General features: G+C 38.9%; 2 protein-coding genes across 6 annotated transcripts in view; both read left to right on the top strand.

The window, feature by feature from the left end:
• The window catches only part of ccdc62 (coiled-coil domain containing 62), a 7,163-nt gene extending 2,024 nt beyond the window's left edge, over nucleotides 1-5,139 (top strand). Inside the window, exons 5-13 of one of the 4 annotated variants that reach the window (XM_058412162.1) lie at nucleotides 609-775; nucleotides 951-1,052; nucleotides 1,153-1,324; nucleotides 2,091-2,192; nucleotides 2,532-2,620; nucleotides 3,503-3,603; nucleotides 4,257-4,359; nucleotides 4,678-4,902; nucleotides 5,000-5,139. In XM_058412162.1, coding sequence (XP_058268145.1) covers nucleotides 609-775; nucleotides 951-1,052; nucleotides 1,153-1,324; nucleotides 2,091-2,192; nucleotides 2,532-2,620; nucleotides 3,503-3,603; nucleotides 4,257-4,359; nucleotides 4,678-4,893 — 1,052 coding nt within the window. In that variant the 3' untranslated portion in view covers nucleotides 4,894-4,902; nucleotides 5,000-5,139. Of the gene's footprint in view, nucleotides 1-608; nucleotides 776-950; nucleotides 1,053-1,152; nucleotides 1,325-2,090; nucleotides 2,193-2,531; nucleotides 2,621-3,502; nucleotides 3,604-4,256; nucleotides 4,360-4,674; nucleotides 4,914-4,999 lie in introns of all 4 variants that reach the window. The other 3 variants (XM_058412160.1, XM_058412161.1, XM_058412163.1) reach the window with 3 other exon arrangements.
• A 329-nt stretch (nucleotides 5,140-5,468) lies between these two features.
• On the top strand, nucleotides 5,469-17,909 carry LOC131366998 (huntingtin-interacting protein 1-related protein). 2 transcript variants are annotated; one of them, XM_058412159.1, is made up of 37 exons: nucleotides 5,469-5,606; nucleotides 6,106-6,196; nucleotides 6,282-6,345; nucleotides 6,823-6,965; nucleotides 7,446-7,502; nucleotides 7,638-7,718; nucleotides 8,001-8,077; nucleotides 8,172-8,233; nucleotides 8,345-8,485; nucleotides 8,752-8,809; nucleotides 8,906-8,981; nucleotides 9,293-9,418; nucleotides 9,505-9,554; nucleotides 9,661-9,727; nucleotides 9,830-10,007; nucleotides 10,361-10,449; nucleotides 10,540-10,656; nucleotides 10,902-11,003; nucleotides 11,090-11,284; nucleotides 11,708-11,818; nucleotides 11,895-12,089; nucleotides 12,530-12,634; nucleotides 12,756-12,950; nucleotides 13,295-13,442; nucleotides 13,559-13,645; nucleotides 13,737-13,844; nucleotides 14,449-14,585; nucleotides 14,887-14,997; nucleotides 15,254-15,312; nucleotides 15,424-15,454; nucleotides 15,592-15,654; nucleotides 15,741-15,841; nucleotides 16,341-16,446; nucleotides 16,596-16,719; nucleotides 17,122-17,183; nucleotides 17,294-17,548; nucleotides 17,649-17,909. In XM_058412159.1, the coding sequence occupies exons 1-37, from the start codon at nucleotides 5,587-5,589 to the stop codon at nucleotides 17,655-17,657; spliced, it is 3,801 nt and encodes a 1,266-aa protein (XP_058268142.1). In that variant the 5' UTR covers nucleotides 5,469-5,586; the 3' UTR covers nucleotides 17,658-17,909. The 2 variants fall into 2 exon arrangements, with proteins under 2 accessions (XP_058268142.1, XP_058268141.1); XM_058412158.1 differs by having other exon boundaries at nucleotides 12,524-12,634; nucleotides 17,649-17,908.
• The last annotated feature ends 152 nt before the right edge of the window (nucleotides 17,910-18,061 follow it).

Below are 18,061 nucleotides of genomic sequence, written 5' to 3'. Positions count from 1 at the left end.
ACTTAAATAGAGCTCCAAAGTCGGCTAAATGTCTTTTGTTAATTATAAATTTCCACAATACACATTTTTGTATCACATTGCTATGAAGACTTACGTTTAATAAGTAGTATACACCATATTGGCAAAAGTTTTGGGACACCCCTCCGAATCATTGAATGGTGGTGTTTTTCAGGGTTTTTTCAGGTGTTGGGCTTGGGCCCTTAGTTCCAGTAAAAGGATCTCTTAATGCTTCAGCATACCAAGACATTTTGCACAATTTCATTGGTCAGACATTGGTCAATTTGGGGATGGTCCCTTCCTGTTCCAACGTTACTGTGCACCAGTGCACAAAACAAGGCCCATAAAGACATGAATGAGCCAATATAGTGTACATTAGCAATCATGTATAGTGGACGTGTAAGGCATATTGTGCTGATATTGAATGATATTAATGAAGACAGTTATTACTATACAGATTTTGGATTTTTGTCTATTCTTTAGTATATAGAGAAGTAAATAACAATAATGAAATAAAAGGGTGCATGTTGATTATTTCAGACAACACTAACAATTTCTAAGATAAAATATAAACTGAGATATATATATATATGTGGGTTCTCTCAATGTAGATGAGCTGCAGAAGCGCAACGAAGTGATCCGAGCCATTAGCAAGCGTTTAAAGGCAGCGGAGGTACGAGAGCAGGACAGCCGCAGGGAGCTCAGAAGCATGCAGCAGCGGATGCAGGAGCTCAGCCAGAGACAACAGCACAGCAGCCAACAACACCAAGACCTGGAGGTAACTGTTTCCTGTCCATCTCACCTTATTTAGAAGGATCTGTATAGTTTAGTTACATCAGACATGATCGCATGAAGATGTTTAATTAGAACAGAGAAAGAAATTTTATAAAGATTAAAAATGTTTGTGTGTCTGTTCAAATGTTTAGATCTTAAATGCTGATGACTTTTAACAGGAGAAGAATCGGAGTCTGAACTCGAGCATCCTGACTCTCTCATCCCAGCTTGGCCAGCTTCAAGTTCATGAGGAAGAGCTTAGCTCCATGCTCAAGCTGAAGGTAGCTCTCCTTCCTCTTGAGTTCTGTCACACTACTATGGGCTGATGAGTGTTTTTACCATTTCTTTCCATTTAAATATATATATAATGAATTTACTCAGGACAAAGATCTGACAGAAGCCACAAATCACATATTAGGCCTAACTGATCGGCTCGGGGAATCAGAGTCATCGCTAAAAGAGTGCCAGGCTCGTGAGAGCAAAACGTTACAGGAAACCGAGGAGTACAAACGTCGCCTCAGAGAGGCCAGACATCAAAATGCTCAACTAAAAGGTAAGAAAATTATCGCTGGACATTTTAGCCTTTACAGCTTGGACATACCAAAACAATGGATGTCCGTTTTTGCTGGTCCTAGTAATCTGAGAATCTCAAAAGAGTTTGCAGTTGTTAAACGTGTTTTACCAAGTACTGACCCAGGAATGTGAAGTACTTATTTAACCAACATATATTTTTTATTTTGCACCTTTAATTGTTAAACATATTACCTAAATTTAATGATAAAGAAAATCCCAATTAAGATCATTTCACTTCCACCTTGTAGTATTACAAACAAAAAGGGGCGAGGATTGTAGAATACAGGCTGCTGCCACCTTCTGGTTTGGCAAATGAATTTTCTTTTCCCCAGGTTCATTATGCATTCTGTGAGGTGTTTTTCACAGAAGAACTGAGGTCATGGGTTGGTGCTAGTTCTTATGTATTAAATCCCTAGGTTCCATATAAAACAGCTCGTTTCAGAAATGGTCAAATATGTCCTTCCGGTACCCATCAGCCAAATTAGAGAATTTCTCGGTAACACCATGTTACATACTTATGTACATATATAATAGACAAACTGAAATTGATTCATTTATTTAAATTTGTATCAAAATATTGGTTTCAGGAGGCACTGGCACATTTCATCTCTCCCAACTGATATGGCTATAATCTGTTGTTGTTGTTGTTATTATTATTATTATTATTATTATTATTATTATTATTATTATGTCCTGAAACCTATTGTGTTGAGACATGCATTAATTTAAAAAAAAAATGTCCCCAGATGAGCTTCAAGAGAAGACTCTAGAAAACAACACTCAGAGAGAGGAGCTCATTCGGCTTAGACAAGAGAACCAGCTGCTCCGGAAAGAACTGGCTCTCGCAGGTAGAACGATGTAGAAAGGAAACTATGGTCCTTATTTAAAATGTGTTGAATATTTTCTTCATTCAGTTGCATAACATAGCGTATATTATGCTGTGTTCTCTGTACACTCACATCACATTGTGTAGTTATTCATGATCTGTTTGTCTGTGTCTCCGTCACTTTCCTGTGCGCTCAGATTCTTGTCGTTTACATAACCAAGCAAAGCCAGTTTCATTAATTTAGATTGTACTGTTTATTTATTTAAATGGTACTGTTTGTATGCAAAGTAGGTCACATTCTGCTAACCCTGACTGTGACAGATCTTGGGTTGTTCATGCTTTGTCACACCATGTTGCTTAGATGAGAGTGAAAGCTGGAAGGAAGAGTTACTCGCTCTTGCACGATCAAAACAAGAGCGCACCGAGTCTGAGCTGCTCTGCCTGCGACAGGTATTTCCCACCATACCAGGCTTAAGATTTCAGTAGATATCACTGAACAGCTAGTAGAGTGTAGTAGATATTAGATCATGTTCCACCCCAACCCCGTCCCACCTTTTTTGACAAGTAACATTTCATAAGTATATTTAGTAAACCTTGTGACGCTCCTTTAATTATTTACTATCAGTTATCAGTTTCTAAAAATGTCATTGCCCTCCCCCTTTTCTTGTTTCTTAGCTGTCATCTGGTTTTTCAACATTCCCTAAGTAATTCTTCCATTTCTCCTCAGGAGGCTCAATTGGCCATGAGCTTGACCTTATCACATGTCTGACCCAACTTAAAGGCACTTGTTCAAGACCTGTTGAAGTACAGAATCCAGAAAACATTTTAGGAAATTATGACCATTTGTGTTGTCAAGCTAAAACTCAGTATCCATTATCATAATCACTAATTCAGCCTCCTCATAAATATCTGCTTTAAAGGTCAAGGGTTAATGGCCTTTAAAAGTTTTTAAGAAAACCGCACATAGAAAAAAAACAATTTGGATCACTTAGACCACAGCTCGTTCACGGGGACCTTCATGGTCGGATGCTTTACATAATCTAACACTAACAATAAATGGATTGAAATTTAACATTTCAAAATATGCAGTTGTTAATATCATGACGTTTTCTGTAAGGAGTGTTTGCACATTATAACAGTGAGAGATGAAGCACTGTGTTGATTATTTTCCTATAGCAGCATGTCCCATTCAGTTTTATTTTTTGCATAATGCATATTTTTGCAGTTTTTGATCCGTTGGAGACAAGAATAGATGTGATGGAGTCATAACATAAAAGAGTAGGATGGGAGGTTGAACATACTGTGTGTGTGTGTGTGTGTGTGATGTCACAGGTGTGTGAGCACCAGCAAAATGATCTACAGCTCCTGAAGCTCAACCTAGAGACCACCAGAGAGACACTGATGCAGTATGAAAGTCAAAGGTCACTTGTGAGGTAAGTGAAACGTTTCCAAGAAAAAAAATCTGAGCAGTTTTAATCAAAACATGTTTGTGGTTTTAGTGAAGAGTGTCGAAGGAGCCAGTTGTGCATTAGAACATTGTAACCATCAAGAGACAGTGATACAAGAGTCGATAGGAGAGTGCCGTAGCGAAAGCCTAGTCATATCCGAGCACAGGGAGAATCAATCAATCACCGCAATTACATCAGCAGAACCCACACTCAAACAGGGTGTCTGCGGTGATGTGGAGAAGCAAGTGCAGACCTGCAAAACTCCAGTCAGTGGCAGTGATGGGCCTTTAGTGCCCACATTACTCCACTGTTGTGAATGTAGTAAAGAGAATAAGGCAGTAGATTGCTGTAGCAGTGGAACTGAGCTGGACTTCATAGCCATCATTAACCACAGTGCAGAGATGGAGGACCAAGTGCTGCTCGTGGATGTTAATCTGAACAACCCTCTTCAGCCCTCTTGACAGCAGTCAGACTGCCCAAATCACTGAAATAGACGCCATATTTCTCAAGAAACATGCTGCAGCATAGTGTGGTTTTTGTTCTACAGTTCTCCTGCTCTGTTTCCTCGACCACTGCATATTAACACTAAATCAGTAGTCTGTTTGAGTAATGGTGATAAGATTGATCTTTTTACCCAGTCCAGGGGATGTGACTTGCATGTATGTGGACTGTTCCACGCCCTCACCACAGAGGAGGACAATGAGTCCTGGACTTGTAGAGGACACGGCACTCAGCAAACAGGTATTACACCTATTCACAGTTAACACCCCCACCAAAAACAGTCAGTAGCTGGATTGGGTAAGATAGATTGCCCCCAGGTGCGAGTGACCATGTTAAATGTGAATGGTCCACGGACCGGAAGATAGATAGATTCATAGATTTTATTATGGTACTCATTATGGTACCTTATCCACAGTATTCATTGTTTCAGAATTGTTGAATTGATGAGCAGGGAAACCTCTTGAAAATTACACTTAAAGCCCAATTATCTTGACTTCTTGCAAATAGACAATTAGTCAAGATAAATAAAATAAAGCTCTAGAACATTTCTTCCAGCAGCAGGAGGCGTTCACCTCGTCCACATGTCGCTTGAAGCGCTTGCTGGCGGAGTCGCAGCAAATGGTGGCCAGTCTGGAACTCGGTTCTGGAAAACCCCTAAGCCGTTCTCAGAGCCCTCCAACACATCATAGCTCAAGTCCTGTCCTGAGTTCCAGTTCACGCTGTAACTCTGTCTGCAGCCTCAACGGCGGTCGTAACAATACGGTCCCCCAATAAGATCCAAAAGTAAATGAAGGGTATATCTTTGTATTCTTCTGTTCTTTTTTTTATTTTAATGGAGCATCAATGTGAAAAAAAAAATCTGTTTTTATTTTCCCATTAGGATGACTCCCAACTCCACAGCATCGCCAGTTCACAGAATCTGTTGAACAGATCTGCGAATAGACCTACATGAACTATGGAAACAGACCAACATGGACATCTTTAATGGTTCTTCCTGTGGATATAGCCATTCCTCCATATTTCCAGCCCATTTTAATACAAATAAATAGTTCTAAGGAAACCAAAGAGTGATGGATACAAATATTTTGTCTACAGAATTTATGATGATTGCCATTTGTATGAAAAGACCTAGGGCACTATTATACTTCTTAAAAACATAAATGTAAACATGTTGCTTTGTCCTGTGGACCAACTACCCATTTATAAAGTGTTAAACCTGTCAAGTACCCATTTATACACTGTTAAACCTGTCTTACAAGATGGCTTGGATCGTGCACTTTGTTTCGTCATTCCTATTGCATTGTAATCAGACCTGTTTTTACTCTCCTGTGTGGGTTTTGACAATTTTACACTAGAGGAACAGTTCAGTGCTCTTCACTTGTGCCTGTGTGAGGCGGATGTCATCTTTCCTTATTTAAATCAAGCTCTTTGGATATTTTAAAACATTCGTTTTTACTCTCTCAGGAAATGTGGGAACAACCGCAAAGGTATTTTTAAAAAATTTTGTATATGCATTAAGTTTGAAATAGTATTAATATTTTTTTATTCTGACTTGAACTACTTGTTTTTAGAGGTAGTGATAATTTCATATACTGTATACACAAATGTTATAACATCATCCATAATTTATATATATATAAAACCTGACTGGAAAATGTATGACTGATTTTGTTTGCATAATGACCATTTTAGGGGACAAAATGTAAAGAAGTTGCCATTGTATAATGAAGAAAACCGATTTAAATCATTTTATTTCTCAAAATTAAAGAACACTTAAAAAACATGGAAAAGTAACATGTTAAAACTGACCTGTCATCTGAGTCATCCTTGCCAAAGATTAAATCTTATACATACTAAAGATGTTTGAAAACCTGGTGCATGAAGAAAAGGCTTCCTAATTCCTACATATCCAACAGCGGCCTATTGAGGACTGAGCTAGAATCACAAATAGTTTCTGACCAGTCAACTTTGTTGCAATTCAAACAGGACTGAAAAAATGTCGAGAGATAAAAGTGAAAAAAAGGACAAATCTGAGAAGGCGCTGGCAGCAGAAAAAGAACAATTTGTCAAACTTCAGGTAAATATGCGGTCATACTGTAATATATTCCTTACTGTATATTATTTAACTTAGAATCAATCTAATTGTATTTTCTCCTTCACAGCTGCAGAGCATTTCAAAGTGCATAACCAGCACAGAGGCTCCGATAAAGGCAAAATATGGCCGCAGTATCTTTCAGAGCCTTAAGTGTTTTACATTCTCTTTAATATTCTCTTTTTAATGGCGGAAGACAGGAAGTAATTATACAGTTCTATGTAAGAGTCTTAGGCATGTGTGGGAAAAAAAATACTGTAAAGCAATGATGCCTTCAAAAATAATAAAATGAAAATTTGGTGTCACAGCACTTTGTATCATCGAGCTTAGGTTAGAAAATTGTACACTTGCTTGTTTACATTGGGAAAAATGGAAAATCTAAAATGTTTTTGTACTGATTCAATAATGCCGACCTAGAATTTGCACAGTGCAAAATAATAGCATGGCTTGGTTAATGTTTATGTTACACAAGGTGGGTTTGGAGGACCTGAGTGTAGCTGGATTGGGGGGAAAAAGTCTAAGGATCAAGGTTAAAACTCAAAGCAAACTTTATAAACAGATGAGTTCTGGTGTTTTGCTGTCAGCATGGCCTTTCCTCAACATTACTACAGATATCCTGTTAGGAACTCATTGGGAAAGTGGAGCCGTTACTTTCTGGTCCCATGCAGTGAATTTGCCTCTGGCCAGCAACGCCATCGTCAGCTGGAAATTCTGCCATATGGTGCATAAACTCCTACGTGATGGTCATCCTAATGTGAGTCCTGCTAACTTATCCAACACATGACACTAGATGTTAAAATACCAGAGATGGGTGTGTGACAGTATACAGATATGACTCTGTACTGAGCTTGCTCTATTTTTTATTTTTTTCCAAATACTGTATCAAGACAGCAAAACATGAAATGTACTAAATTTATTTTTGAAAAACTATGGATTAAGAGTGGTTCATTTAAATTGATTTAGTATCTGCAGCTGCTGTCGATGTTTATCCTGTGATACACTGAGATTTTCACACTAATGAATGCCCACCTACGAGAGGTGCATTAAACAGCCGAATCCTTTTTCTAGAGTGCTTTTACAACAAAAATAGAGTAGGGCATCTGTCAAGGTGCCATTTCAGAGTCAGCAATTGAACAGTTTTAGGTTCTAAACACTTTAAACTCTGCTGTTTGCTAAAGTTGGATGTGAACCCATGGCCTCGTCATAACCGCATTTCTTTTGCCTCAACTTTCAGACCCTGCGAGATAGCCGAGGACATGTCCCAAATATTAAGCAAATGGGAACTTTATGGGTAGGTGAATAAAAACTAATACGTACAGTATCTAACTGTTAAAGCTTTACAGTGAGTTTGATTTTGCTAGATGTAAAAGTGTTAATATTGTTCGAGAATGTTCACCTTGCTGAGATTTTGTCCTGCATTGTGTAGGGAAGCCTCCATGATCGATATGGGCATATTGTTGCTCTTTATGCAAAATTCCTGTGCGTCAAAATTGACTTCCATTGTAAGGTGAGCTAATATACTGCTGAACAAGTATGCCTCTCTTAAAAAAAAAAACAAACCCTCAGAAATACATACAGAAATACAGAATTGTTGTAAATGGTAGAATTATTGCTTACCCTCTGTGCATTTTGTGAAACTGTGTCTGTTTTCACCTCCTTTCTTGCTTATTGTAGAACCTGTACTGAAAATTGAATTTAACCATAGCTTCCATACACACTAAAGTCGCCACAAATGTAGTAACCTTTTAATAAACACACTTTAGAAATTTTCCATATATTTCCTTAACAGCGCACAACGATTCCACCAAATCTTGAAGCTCCTGACGAGGTCCTCGAGAGGGCTATTGCGGTTGATATAAACGAAGTGTGAGTGTTTGTATCCAGTTCTAATGTCATTTAAGTAAAAATTTTCCCAATAAAAGTGCTGTGTAGGAAAGTTGGTGATTTTTTTGGTGTTCAGGTTTGAAATCACAGGTGAAGTGCAAGATTATATGGACGCTGCGCTTGTTTTACAAGAAACAGGTAAACTAGTCTATTCAGCGGAATATTCACGTCATTAAGGTTAATAGCATGTGTTTATATAATTTTGTACTATATATACTTACTATGGGCTGGTTTTATCTTTCTGTGCAGTTTTCAGACAGCTTGAATCCAACAATACGAGCTCGACGACCGTCGTGGGTCAGTGCCGCCTAGCTCCCTTGGTCCTGCTCATCCAAGACTGCAGCCCTCTCTATCACTTCCTCGTCAAGCTCCTGTTCAAGCTGCATAGCCGTGAGTAGACTTTATTTTCCATAAGTGATCCACCTTTTTACTTTTACTGCAATTAGACGAGGCCTCTTGTAACGTTACACAATGGGGATGGAGGATAAGGGTGATGGGGGTGCGAATACTTTTGCAACACACCGTTTTACTCTCTGCTGTTTTGCATGACATCTTCAAGATTATACTACTAATTTAGTGACTGACAAGTGGTGTCACTAAAAGAATACCTTCAGTGACATTTACATGTACTGATCTATGTGTTTTGGGTGTTAAAGGAATACCCATAGATGCTCTGTTGGGACATCGTGAGCGATTCCGTGATCAGTTCAACAGGCAAGCAATTATTGTCACTCATCTAGATTTGTTCTTGTAAGATCAGAAGCTTGTTGAAATTAATGTGGCATTTGCTTCTTTTGTTTTCCCTCTCAGTCTTTCCCAGTTCTTTGAGAAAGCCAGGAGCCTGGAGTTCTTTAAATCCATCATACAGATCCCTGATTTTCCTGATGTAAGATTCCATAAAGATTATATGCCAGAAATGTATGCATGAGTACAGTAGAGTGAGTGAGTGAATTCTACTCCAAAATCAATCAGTCTTTGCTTGTATCAAATGAATTTATTATGTTCTGTACACTTTAACACCACCTTTACCTTACCACCACAAAGCTGATTACTTTCCTATGACAGCATGTCCTGAAGAGTTGTATTCCTCTAATACCACAGTAAAGTTGTATAATGCACAGCCTTATCGTGCATGCAGCATGTTCTGGATGTTTACACATAAATAAATAGCTAACACACACAATTCTGTATGCACAGTCCCCTCCAAACTTCTTGCGTGCAGCTTCAATGACTGATTATGTCAAGCCAGTGGTGGTTCATGATCAGTTTCCTGAAGATGATGATACAGAGAGTCAGGTGGAAGCTGGTGAAGGATACCCGATGGTATGCTAATGTTGTCATAGCTAAGATTTTGAAGGTGATCTTCCATGATAGTGACTAACTCCATATTTCACATTTTCTCTGAACAGTTCTATTCTTTAAACCAATACGACCCAACAAATGATATACCTGCCCAAAGGTAATGTACTGTCATTATTGAAGCACTATCATTATGCAGCAGACTTCCTTTTCACTCTGATATATCTCAGATTTGGAGTCTATAATGATTGTCTGTCTGTCTTTAGGGAGAATGAGTCTATGAGGAAGGAGCTCGAAGCACTGAAACCTGAGATGAAGATGTTCAAAGCTGAGGTAAAGTAAACAGATGTACAGAATAAACACTGAGCCTAAAGCTTGCTAGTGAATTAATTCCTAAAGGTCGGTATTGAATAGGTTTATTCACTGTGCGTGCAGGCCCAGCGTGCCGTCGTTCACCTGAAGGACCAGGTGAATAAGTTGGAGGCGGAGCTGGAAGATCAGCGCACTCACAAGCAGATGGCCTTGGTGGAGAATGAGCAGTTGCGCATGGAGGTGGAGGCATTAAGGGCACAGACAGCAATCGCAGCGAGTATGCAGGCCTCTGTAGATGACAGTGAGTATTCTTTTCTACAAACTCATACTTTAAGTATGTCACAGAGGATAGGCTATTTAATACTTAACAGTACCGGAACAGGTCTTGAACCAGTCAGAGGTGCTATTTCGGTTCACACTCACATGTAACTTCTGTAAACACTCGCATTTAATAGGCGACATATTTGTGTCACATTATTGTTATATGAATTATTAGAAAAGTTTTTATTGATAAAGATTATTCCAGCATAAATGTGTCACTTGTGAGTGTGTCTTTGTATTTAAGACTTCTAGACTTTACTACTTTCACCTGCAGAATATAGTCTTTGTTATTTAGTTATAGACCAATGACACGCTGAAACATCTGCGTTGTAGGCCGAGTTCAAACTGCCCAGATGCATTTCACTCGGCTTAAAGAAAAGCATGCCGAGCTGGTCACCAGACACGCTGATCTCATGAGAAAGGTGCTCAATCTTACATCAATAATCACTTTATAGAAAGTGAATTGTAACCAGTTTTTCCCACTCTGTGTAACACATTGTTTTGTGTGTCAGAATGCAGACATGGTGAAGCAGCTGGCCAGCACGCAGCAAGCCCAGGAGGAACTGGTCCAGGCCAAGCAGCAGATCGCAGTAGAATTGGAGCAGATCAAACAGGAGAACAATACGAAGGTTGAACTTTTGAGCTGTTAGCTAGCTTTTTCGTTTGAAATCTGCTATTTCATATTTTAATCCACAAAGTGCAGCATTGTTTTCTAATATCGGTGTTCAAATCCAGTATTTCCATTATTATAGGAACTTAAAATGTATGATTTATAGAAATTCTCATAAAACCTTAGTTAGTTTATTATTAATTGATAATTGATCCTTTACCTTACAATTATACTAAATTTAATCAGCTTTACTCTAATATTTAGCTTGAAGCACAGAAGGCAGAAATTGTCCAAATGAAGCAAGAGCTGCAGACCAGTAAAGCTGAAATTACAAATGTTCAGAGTGTGCTCCAGAGCAAAGAAAAGGTTAGTGTCAGTGTGCCTGTAGATATGTATTCTTACACTAGATTTATCCTTTGTACCAGAATCTCAAAATCTTGTGTGTGTGATAGACAGGAGATCAGCTGAGCAGTGTGTTGGTGGGGCTTCAGGCTGAGAAGGAAACACTGATGCGTTCTCTGAAAGAGCAGGAGGCCGAGCTTGCTAACCTGCGCCAGAGCTCCCAGCTGCACCAGACAACACTGCAGCAGGAGAGAGAGCAGACCCAGAGAGAGATGAGCACCCTGCAGAGCCAACTACAGGAAAAAGTGAGTGAAGCACTGAAATTTGCACAGAGGTATTGAATGGCATATTCTGCCAGATGTAACAAGATATAATGCTGATTCCATGTGCTGTCCATATTATAAAAATGCTCTCAACCTCATGCATATCCTTTACCGGTGTAATAGAATGTAACAATGCTGGCTTTAATCTACGAATGTTATTTGCATTTGTACATGATAATTAGGCCCCCAAACATCCCTGATAACAAACACTCCCTTTACTGTGTAGAAATAGCTCTTGGAGGTACTTTAGATTTTAAACACTGTTTTTGATTGTGTGGAAGAGAAGGAACTGAACTCTCTGGCCAGCTAATATACTCTTAAAGACCAGGCTACGAAGAATAAGCCAAATGATTTATGAAGAAGAAAAAAGTGAAACAGCCTGTGTGTGTGTCTGTGTGTCTACAGGTGAGTCGAGAGCAGGAGCAGCAGATGGAGTTGGATAAACTAAAGAGAGAGCTGGAGTTGAAAAGAGCAGAGGCACTAAGTGTGCAGAGTGCACTACAGAGTAAAGAGGCGGTGTGTATTTCCTTACGTCACACATTAAATGTGATTTATTGTTCGTGGTATTATCACAGATTGATGTGTGTTTTAGGCAGGAGATCAGCTGAGCAGTGTGTTGGTGGGGCTTCAGGCTGAGAAGGAAAAACTGTTGCGTTTACTGAAAGAGCAGGAGGCCGAGCTTGCTAAACTGCGCCAGGCTGCTCAGTTGCACCAGATCACGCTGCAGCAAGAGAGAGACAAATACCAGAGGGAGATTGACTCACTGAAGAGCCAACTACAAGAAAAAGTGAGTGAGGTCATAAAATTACAAACTGATTTAAAGTGTTAATTGAGTCTGCCAGGCTACAAGTATATAAATAGGTCTGTTTTACCCAATCACGAAGCAGGGCTGTGTGTTTTCTCAGTAATAAACAGATACACTGCCTTATTCAAATCAGGCCTGGAGGTCATAGTAAAGGTTCATTTTGCCTCATATTTTCATATTTGCCATCAAATTTTTAATCAATAACCAATTCCTCAGTAATTGAGTCAGCACTTAATGTATTACAGGAAAAAGTCCAGATTGGTTGTATTTGATTGTGTGTGTTACTCCACTCATTCTAAATGAACTGTAAAACACAGTTGTTCTTTTATGGTGTAAGTGTGTGAGCTCTCACTGGCTGCTCAGGACAGAGTGATGTAGCATGTGATGTATTTGAGTATTTGTTCATGTATTGACAGCTGCAGCGGGAGCAGGAGCAGCAGCTGGAAATCGCCCAACTGAAACAAGAGCTAGAGACGAGGAGAGCAGAAGTGACAAATGTTCAAAGTGCTCTTCACAGCAAGGAGACGGTAACCGTATTTCTCCTAATTGACTGAAGAGAGTAGGTGCATATGAATGGGATGACTTCATTTTTTTTCTATAAATGAGTTCTGTTTGATAAAGGCTTATTTTTTATTTTATGGGTTATAGGCTGGACATGAGATGAACACTGTGTTGGTGGGGCTGCAGGCTCAAAAGGAAACACTGATGCGTTCTCTGAAAGAGCAGGAGGCCGAGCTTGCTAACCTGCGCCAGGCTGCTCAGCTGCACCAGACCATGCTGCAGCAGGAGAGAGAGAAGAACCAGAGAGAGCTGAGCACCCTGCAGAGCCAACTACATGCCAAGGTCAAGCATCTATAGATTACTGAACAGTGTTATGTAAAAAAAAAAAAAAAAAAAAATGTATTCTTATTATTGCGCAGGTGGAGTAAGATTTAAGTATAATGATAACCATGATTTGATAACCCGGCATTCGAAGAATTGGAATGGGTTTGGGAAATTTCCTCTGGCTGGATCCTATAAGACATGCACAGTGGGGGTCACTTACTGAAAATGTATAGCTTGCATTAAAAAAAAAAACGATCATGCCCTTTCTGTCATTCTTTCATTACACATTGGTCAGACATTTTTAGTTGTATGATAAATGTTTTATTAGGAAATCTGACCTGTGTGTGTGTGTGTGTGTTCAGTTGAGCCGGGAGTCGGAGCTTCAGCTAAAGCTGCAGGAGGAGCAGTTTTGCTTATTGCAATGCGCTGTGGTGGAGGCGGAGGGCATCATATTAGATGCTCTGGCCAAAGTGGATGACCCCATGCACGTGCGTTGTGTTTGCACTCCTGGTATGTCTCTTAAGCAAGCATCAGTATCATCTTTTAACTGTACAAAAATAGACAAAAATAAAAATGTACAAAAATAAAAAAATCTCCTTTTACATAAATTCCTCTTTTGATACCAGAATATTTGATCAATCGGGCCGAGACCACTCTGGTGTCCATTGACAAGATGCAACAAAGTCATGCTGGGTACTTAAGAAATCTGGATGGTGAGATTTCAGTTATCAGAACATTTTCAATGCTCTTTATGCAAGAAAATCAGTAAATGATTCAGCAGTATGATTTTTCTTTTCCTTCCAGATGCCAGTGGGCTGTTGAGATCTGTGACTCAGTTTTCCCACCTTGCAGCAGACACTATTGTTAATGGAGCTGCTGCATCCCACTCTGCACCCACTGACCAAGCTGACAGTAAGAACACAGTCATAAACAAAGCCCATAAAACATGCAGCTCATAAGACTTTAGTGGAGGGTGTTGCAGCTTGGATGGTAACCACATACATGAAATAAAACAGCGTAGAAAGGAATTAATACCTCACTATTTAGATGTAACTACAGATATTGGCCTGAAGCAGCTTTAATGAAATATAGATGTAGATTCATACTGTATTTGTAAATTAATTCAAGGCCAGTATTATTCTTAAACACAAATGCTTGCGTTTAACACTGGTGGTTGAGACACGACTTAGAGACCGTGTCTCATATATCTCTATTAAAGGAATATCTGGCAACCTTAAATGTGTTCACTAGCCACAGGCCATTTTAACAATCTGAAACATGAGAAAATTAATCAACCCACCTCTGATTACAATTAACCTCCACCACATAAATACTGCCATACAGTAACTTAAATCATTCGCCTTTATGTAGAGTTGTGCATGCACATCTAGTCTAAGAATCCTCTGACTATTAGATACAGGAATTTTAGAGTAATTTTTATGATGCATAGTTTGTGGCATTCAAGGAAGAGGACTGTTTCTTTGTTTTCATCCCTCTCCTTTCACCTGTGTTTTAGGGCTGACCGATAACTGCAGGGACTGTGCTACTCACTGTCTGCAGTTCCTTAAAGAGCTCAAGCTGAAGGCCACACTGCAGGGAGCTGACCCGAGCGCCATCCGCTACACGGTCCAGCGTATCCTCAACCAAGCCACTGTGAGTGTCTGTGTTTGTATGGAAAACAGAAAAAATGTAAAGAAAACAGGTGCCAAGAAGGTAGCAAACTTGTGTTTAATCTTTGTAGAAGTAGCCAGCTATGCTGTCTAGAGAAGAAGAGGCTGCATTTATCCATGAGGCTGTTTATTTATCAAAACATATATTTCTCGATAATGTGATGTAGTTGACTTGAATTGATTTGCCATGTGGTGTAACTGCCTGCTTTTTATGTTTTGCTGAGACCTCGTTAAGAATCTTTATACAGTATTAAACTGGACTTATGAGGGATTGCTCTCTGCAGGATTTACGACGAAATGATGCAGACGTTCTGAAAGCAGAGCTGGCAGACATGGTGGATAAAGAGATGGCTGCCACCTCCACCGCTATTGAGGATGCAGTTATGAGGATGGAGGTAAGAGCAGTACTAGACATCAGTGGAAGATTACTTATAACTACATGATGTGAAAATCGATTCTATTTTTCTCCACCTGTCAGGAAACAATACGAATAACTAATAAGGAGCTGAGAGTGTAATGGTCAAACGTTTTGCTCCATTAGAAGTATCCCATTATAAGAAAGATACACCCGAATGACAGCCATAAATTATTATTTTCCATGGCCACAGTATACTTTGTTTATGTATGGCTTTATTTTTGCTCGTTTGACAGGAAATATTGAGCCAAGCAAGACGAGATACATCTGGATTAAAATTGGAAGTTAACCAAAGGTTAGTTTGGGATTCAATCAGTTTATCCTGCAAAAATCAATCATTACATTCTGATTGAAATGTTTTTGCTTGACTCTGGCATTCAGTTGTTTTTTGCATTTTCCCCATCAGCATCCTTGGTTCCTGCTCTGATCTGATGAAAGTAAGTCTCATGTACTAGAGTATTGCAGGGTTTATCATTCTCTCTCTTTTAGCACACCTGATTTTAGATTTCTCAGACCCAGTTCTACATTTGTGTGAAAATTTCAGTTTATCATGCACTATGCATGTTTCCTACAGGCTATACACATGTTGGTCACAGCTGCCACAGATTTACAGAAGGACATTGTGGAAAGCGGTCGGGTAAGATTAGAGGGAAAAAAAGAGAAAGAATTAAATATTCTGCAAGAATTTTGTAGGATTTGCTCATTAATGCCAGTGTTTTACAGGGATCTAGCTCTGTGAAAGATTTCTATGCCAAGAATTCCTGCTGGACTGAGGGGCTTATCTCCGCCTCCAAGGCTGTAGGATGGGGAGCCACACAGATGGTGTAAGTGCATTTGAACTTGTGTTTGTTATAATATTGATTTTTAATTGCAATAATCCAAAATTTTGAATATTCTTGTAATCAGAAATGGTGTGTGCCCTTGACTATACTTAATGGCAGAAAGTCTATGGCTATTCTATGACACACCATGTGTTGTCCCTTTCACATATTTGTTTTTGCTTTGCATGTATTTAAACGTGACTGGATGAAGTGGGGAAACATTATTTTCTCCAGTTTCTTGTTTATTACCTAGTGATTACCCCCCCCACACACACACACACACTACCACCACTACCTGATATCAAAACTATACAGTTATGAGACCTGTTCTTCAGTGTTTTACTAACTAGTGCTGGGTAGATGAGTTTGACTCATAGCTAAATTCAGCTCCTATGCTTTTTACAAAAACTGGAACATTATACTTCTGTTAAAAAAGTCAGAAATGATTAGTCACACCTTAACTACATTTAACTACATGTCTAACTTCATCCTCATTATTTAGTGATTCTGCTGACAAAGTAGTGACAGACCGAGGCAAATATGAGGAACTGATAGTGTGCTCCCATGAGATCGCTGCCAGCACTGCCCAGCTTGTGGCTGCCTCTAAGGTAAAAAAGATAAAGAAGAGAAAAATGTTTCATTATATATTGTGTGTTGTACAGTATATCTTGAGCTACATCTCAAAAACTGAGTGGTTCTTTCTTCCATGGTCCATGGTTTTACTGTTGGTTTGAACACACTTTCTCTGTTACTGTAGGTGAAGGCAGACCGAAGTAATAAGAAACTTAATACACTGCTGCAAGCTTCCCGACATGTAAATGATATGGCTGCAGTCGTTGTGACTTCAACAAAAACTGGACAGATGCAAATCGAAGATAAGGGTGAGTTCCAGATCTTTGCAGTATTAACAAAAAGGCGACAAAGCAGCATTTAATTAATTTAACAGTCAGCATGAAAGCCTTCACTGATGTATACAGGGGCTAAACCATCAAAATTATAAAGGTTGAAAACAAAAATAAATAAAAAGAGTTTTGAATTTCTGTTTTAAAAGGAAAAGTGTAATGGCAATGAAATAAAGTGTAACATCCTCCATATTTCTAGTGAATGCAAGAAAGGCACTTTCTATGTAATTAAACATTACAGTAGTCAAGAACAAGTCAAGTCAACTTTTTTGCATCAAATTACTCTCTAATTACTGATAACATCAATGCCGGAGCATTCAGTTATACATGCTTGATTTTAGATGCAACTTTAGATTGACTCTATGTAATGGCACCCCACAGATCCCATGGATTTCTCAGGCATTTCCCTGATCAAGCTGAAGACGGAGGAAATGGAATCTCAGGTAATTCCCTGAAGGATATTTTGGATAGCATCCCAGGAGCCTGAATTATTGAAATGCATAACAGAGCAAATATATTCACTTATACATAGCAATGATGTGGCTTTGTGCAGGTGAAAGTGTTGGAGCTGGAAAATCAGCTGTCCAACGAACGCCAGCGGCTGGGCGAGCTAAGAAAAAAACACTACGAGCTGGCTGGAGTTCCTCTCGATCAGACTGTAGAGAGAGACATTGATGGGTTTGTCAGTGTTTTACCTCCAGTGATGTCAGAGCCATCGCTGCCTGCACTGCCCAAACCTGAGCCTCCTAAAAACCATCCAGCTAAAAAACCTTCCATTTTCAAGTCTGGCAGCCTCCTTAAAAATAAGGTACCTGATTATGTAAATCTGCTAGACTTTTAACATTGACAATGATATTGCTTCATTTATGTTGAATTTGCTGTTAAATACTTTTTTTACTCCTTTACAGTTTAGGTGAAGCCTTGAAGAAGAATGTACAGTGGAAAAGACCATTTGTATTTAACATTTTTGGCCTATTGGATAAATCATTGGGGGTACATGTGAAACTTCACACCATTTTTTGTGTATAAACCTTGATTATTTAGATTATTTGTTATTTAAATGTGTTTTTAAACAGGTATATTCATTTCTGATATAACTATTCTGTAGAGTCATGTAATTAAACACAATCTGTGATGAATAATAATAATAATAATAAAGTATATATTATTGTAGCGCATGTATTAGTCCTGTATTTCCTTCACTTACATTTCTTTTCTTTCTTTTTTTTTGGTACCTGTTTAAATAAAACAAATCGTGTGAAATAAATGTCTACAGCACATATTTAGTTGAACCTTTCATGCCATCAAATAAAAAAACTCT

This window comes from Hemibagrus wyckioides, linkage group LG16 (genome assembly GCF_019097595.1).
Source record: "Hemibagrus wyckioides isolate EC202008001 linkage group LG16, SWU_Hwy_1.0, whole genome shotgun sequence".
Lineage (NCBI taxonomy): Eukaryota > Metazoa > Chordata > Actinopteri > Siluriformes > Bagridae > Hemibagrus > Hemibagrus wyckioides.
The sequence above is the reverse complement of the archived record's forward strand: the minus strand, read 5'-3'. Positions and strand labels throughout refer to the sequence as shown.

What these genes read in the sequence shown, in the direction of transcription:
- LOC131366998 (XM_058412158.1), top strand. Translation starts at nt 5,587, where the DNA reads ATGTGGGAACAACCGCAAAG. An exon ending in AGAGCCAACTACATGCCAAG is followed by an intron (nt 12,951 to 13,294) that starts GTCAAGCATCTA and finishes GTGTGTGTTCAG; the next exon opens with TTGAGCCGGGAGTCGGAGCT. An exon ending in GTATCCTCAACCAAGCCACT is followed by an intron (nt 14,586 to 14,886) that starts GTGAGTGTCTGT and finishes TGCTCTCTGCAG; the next exon opens with GATTTACGACGAAATGATGC.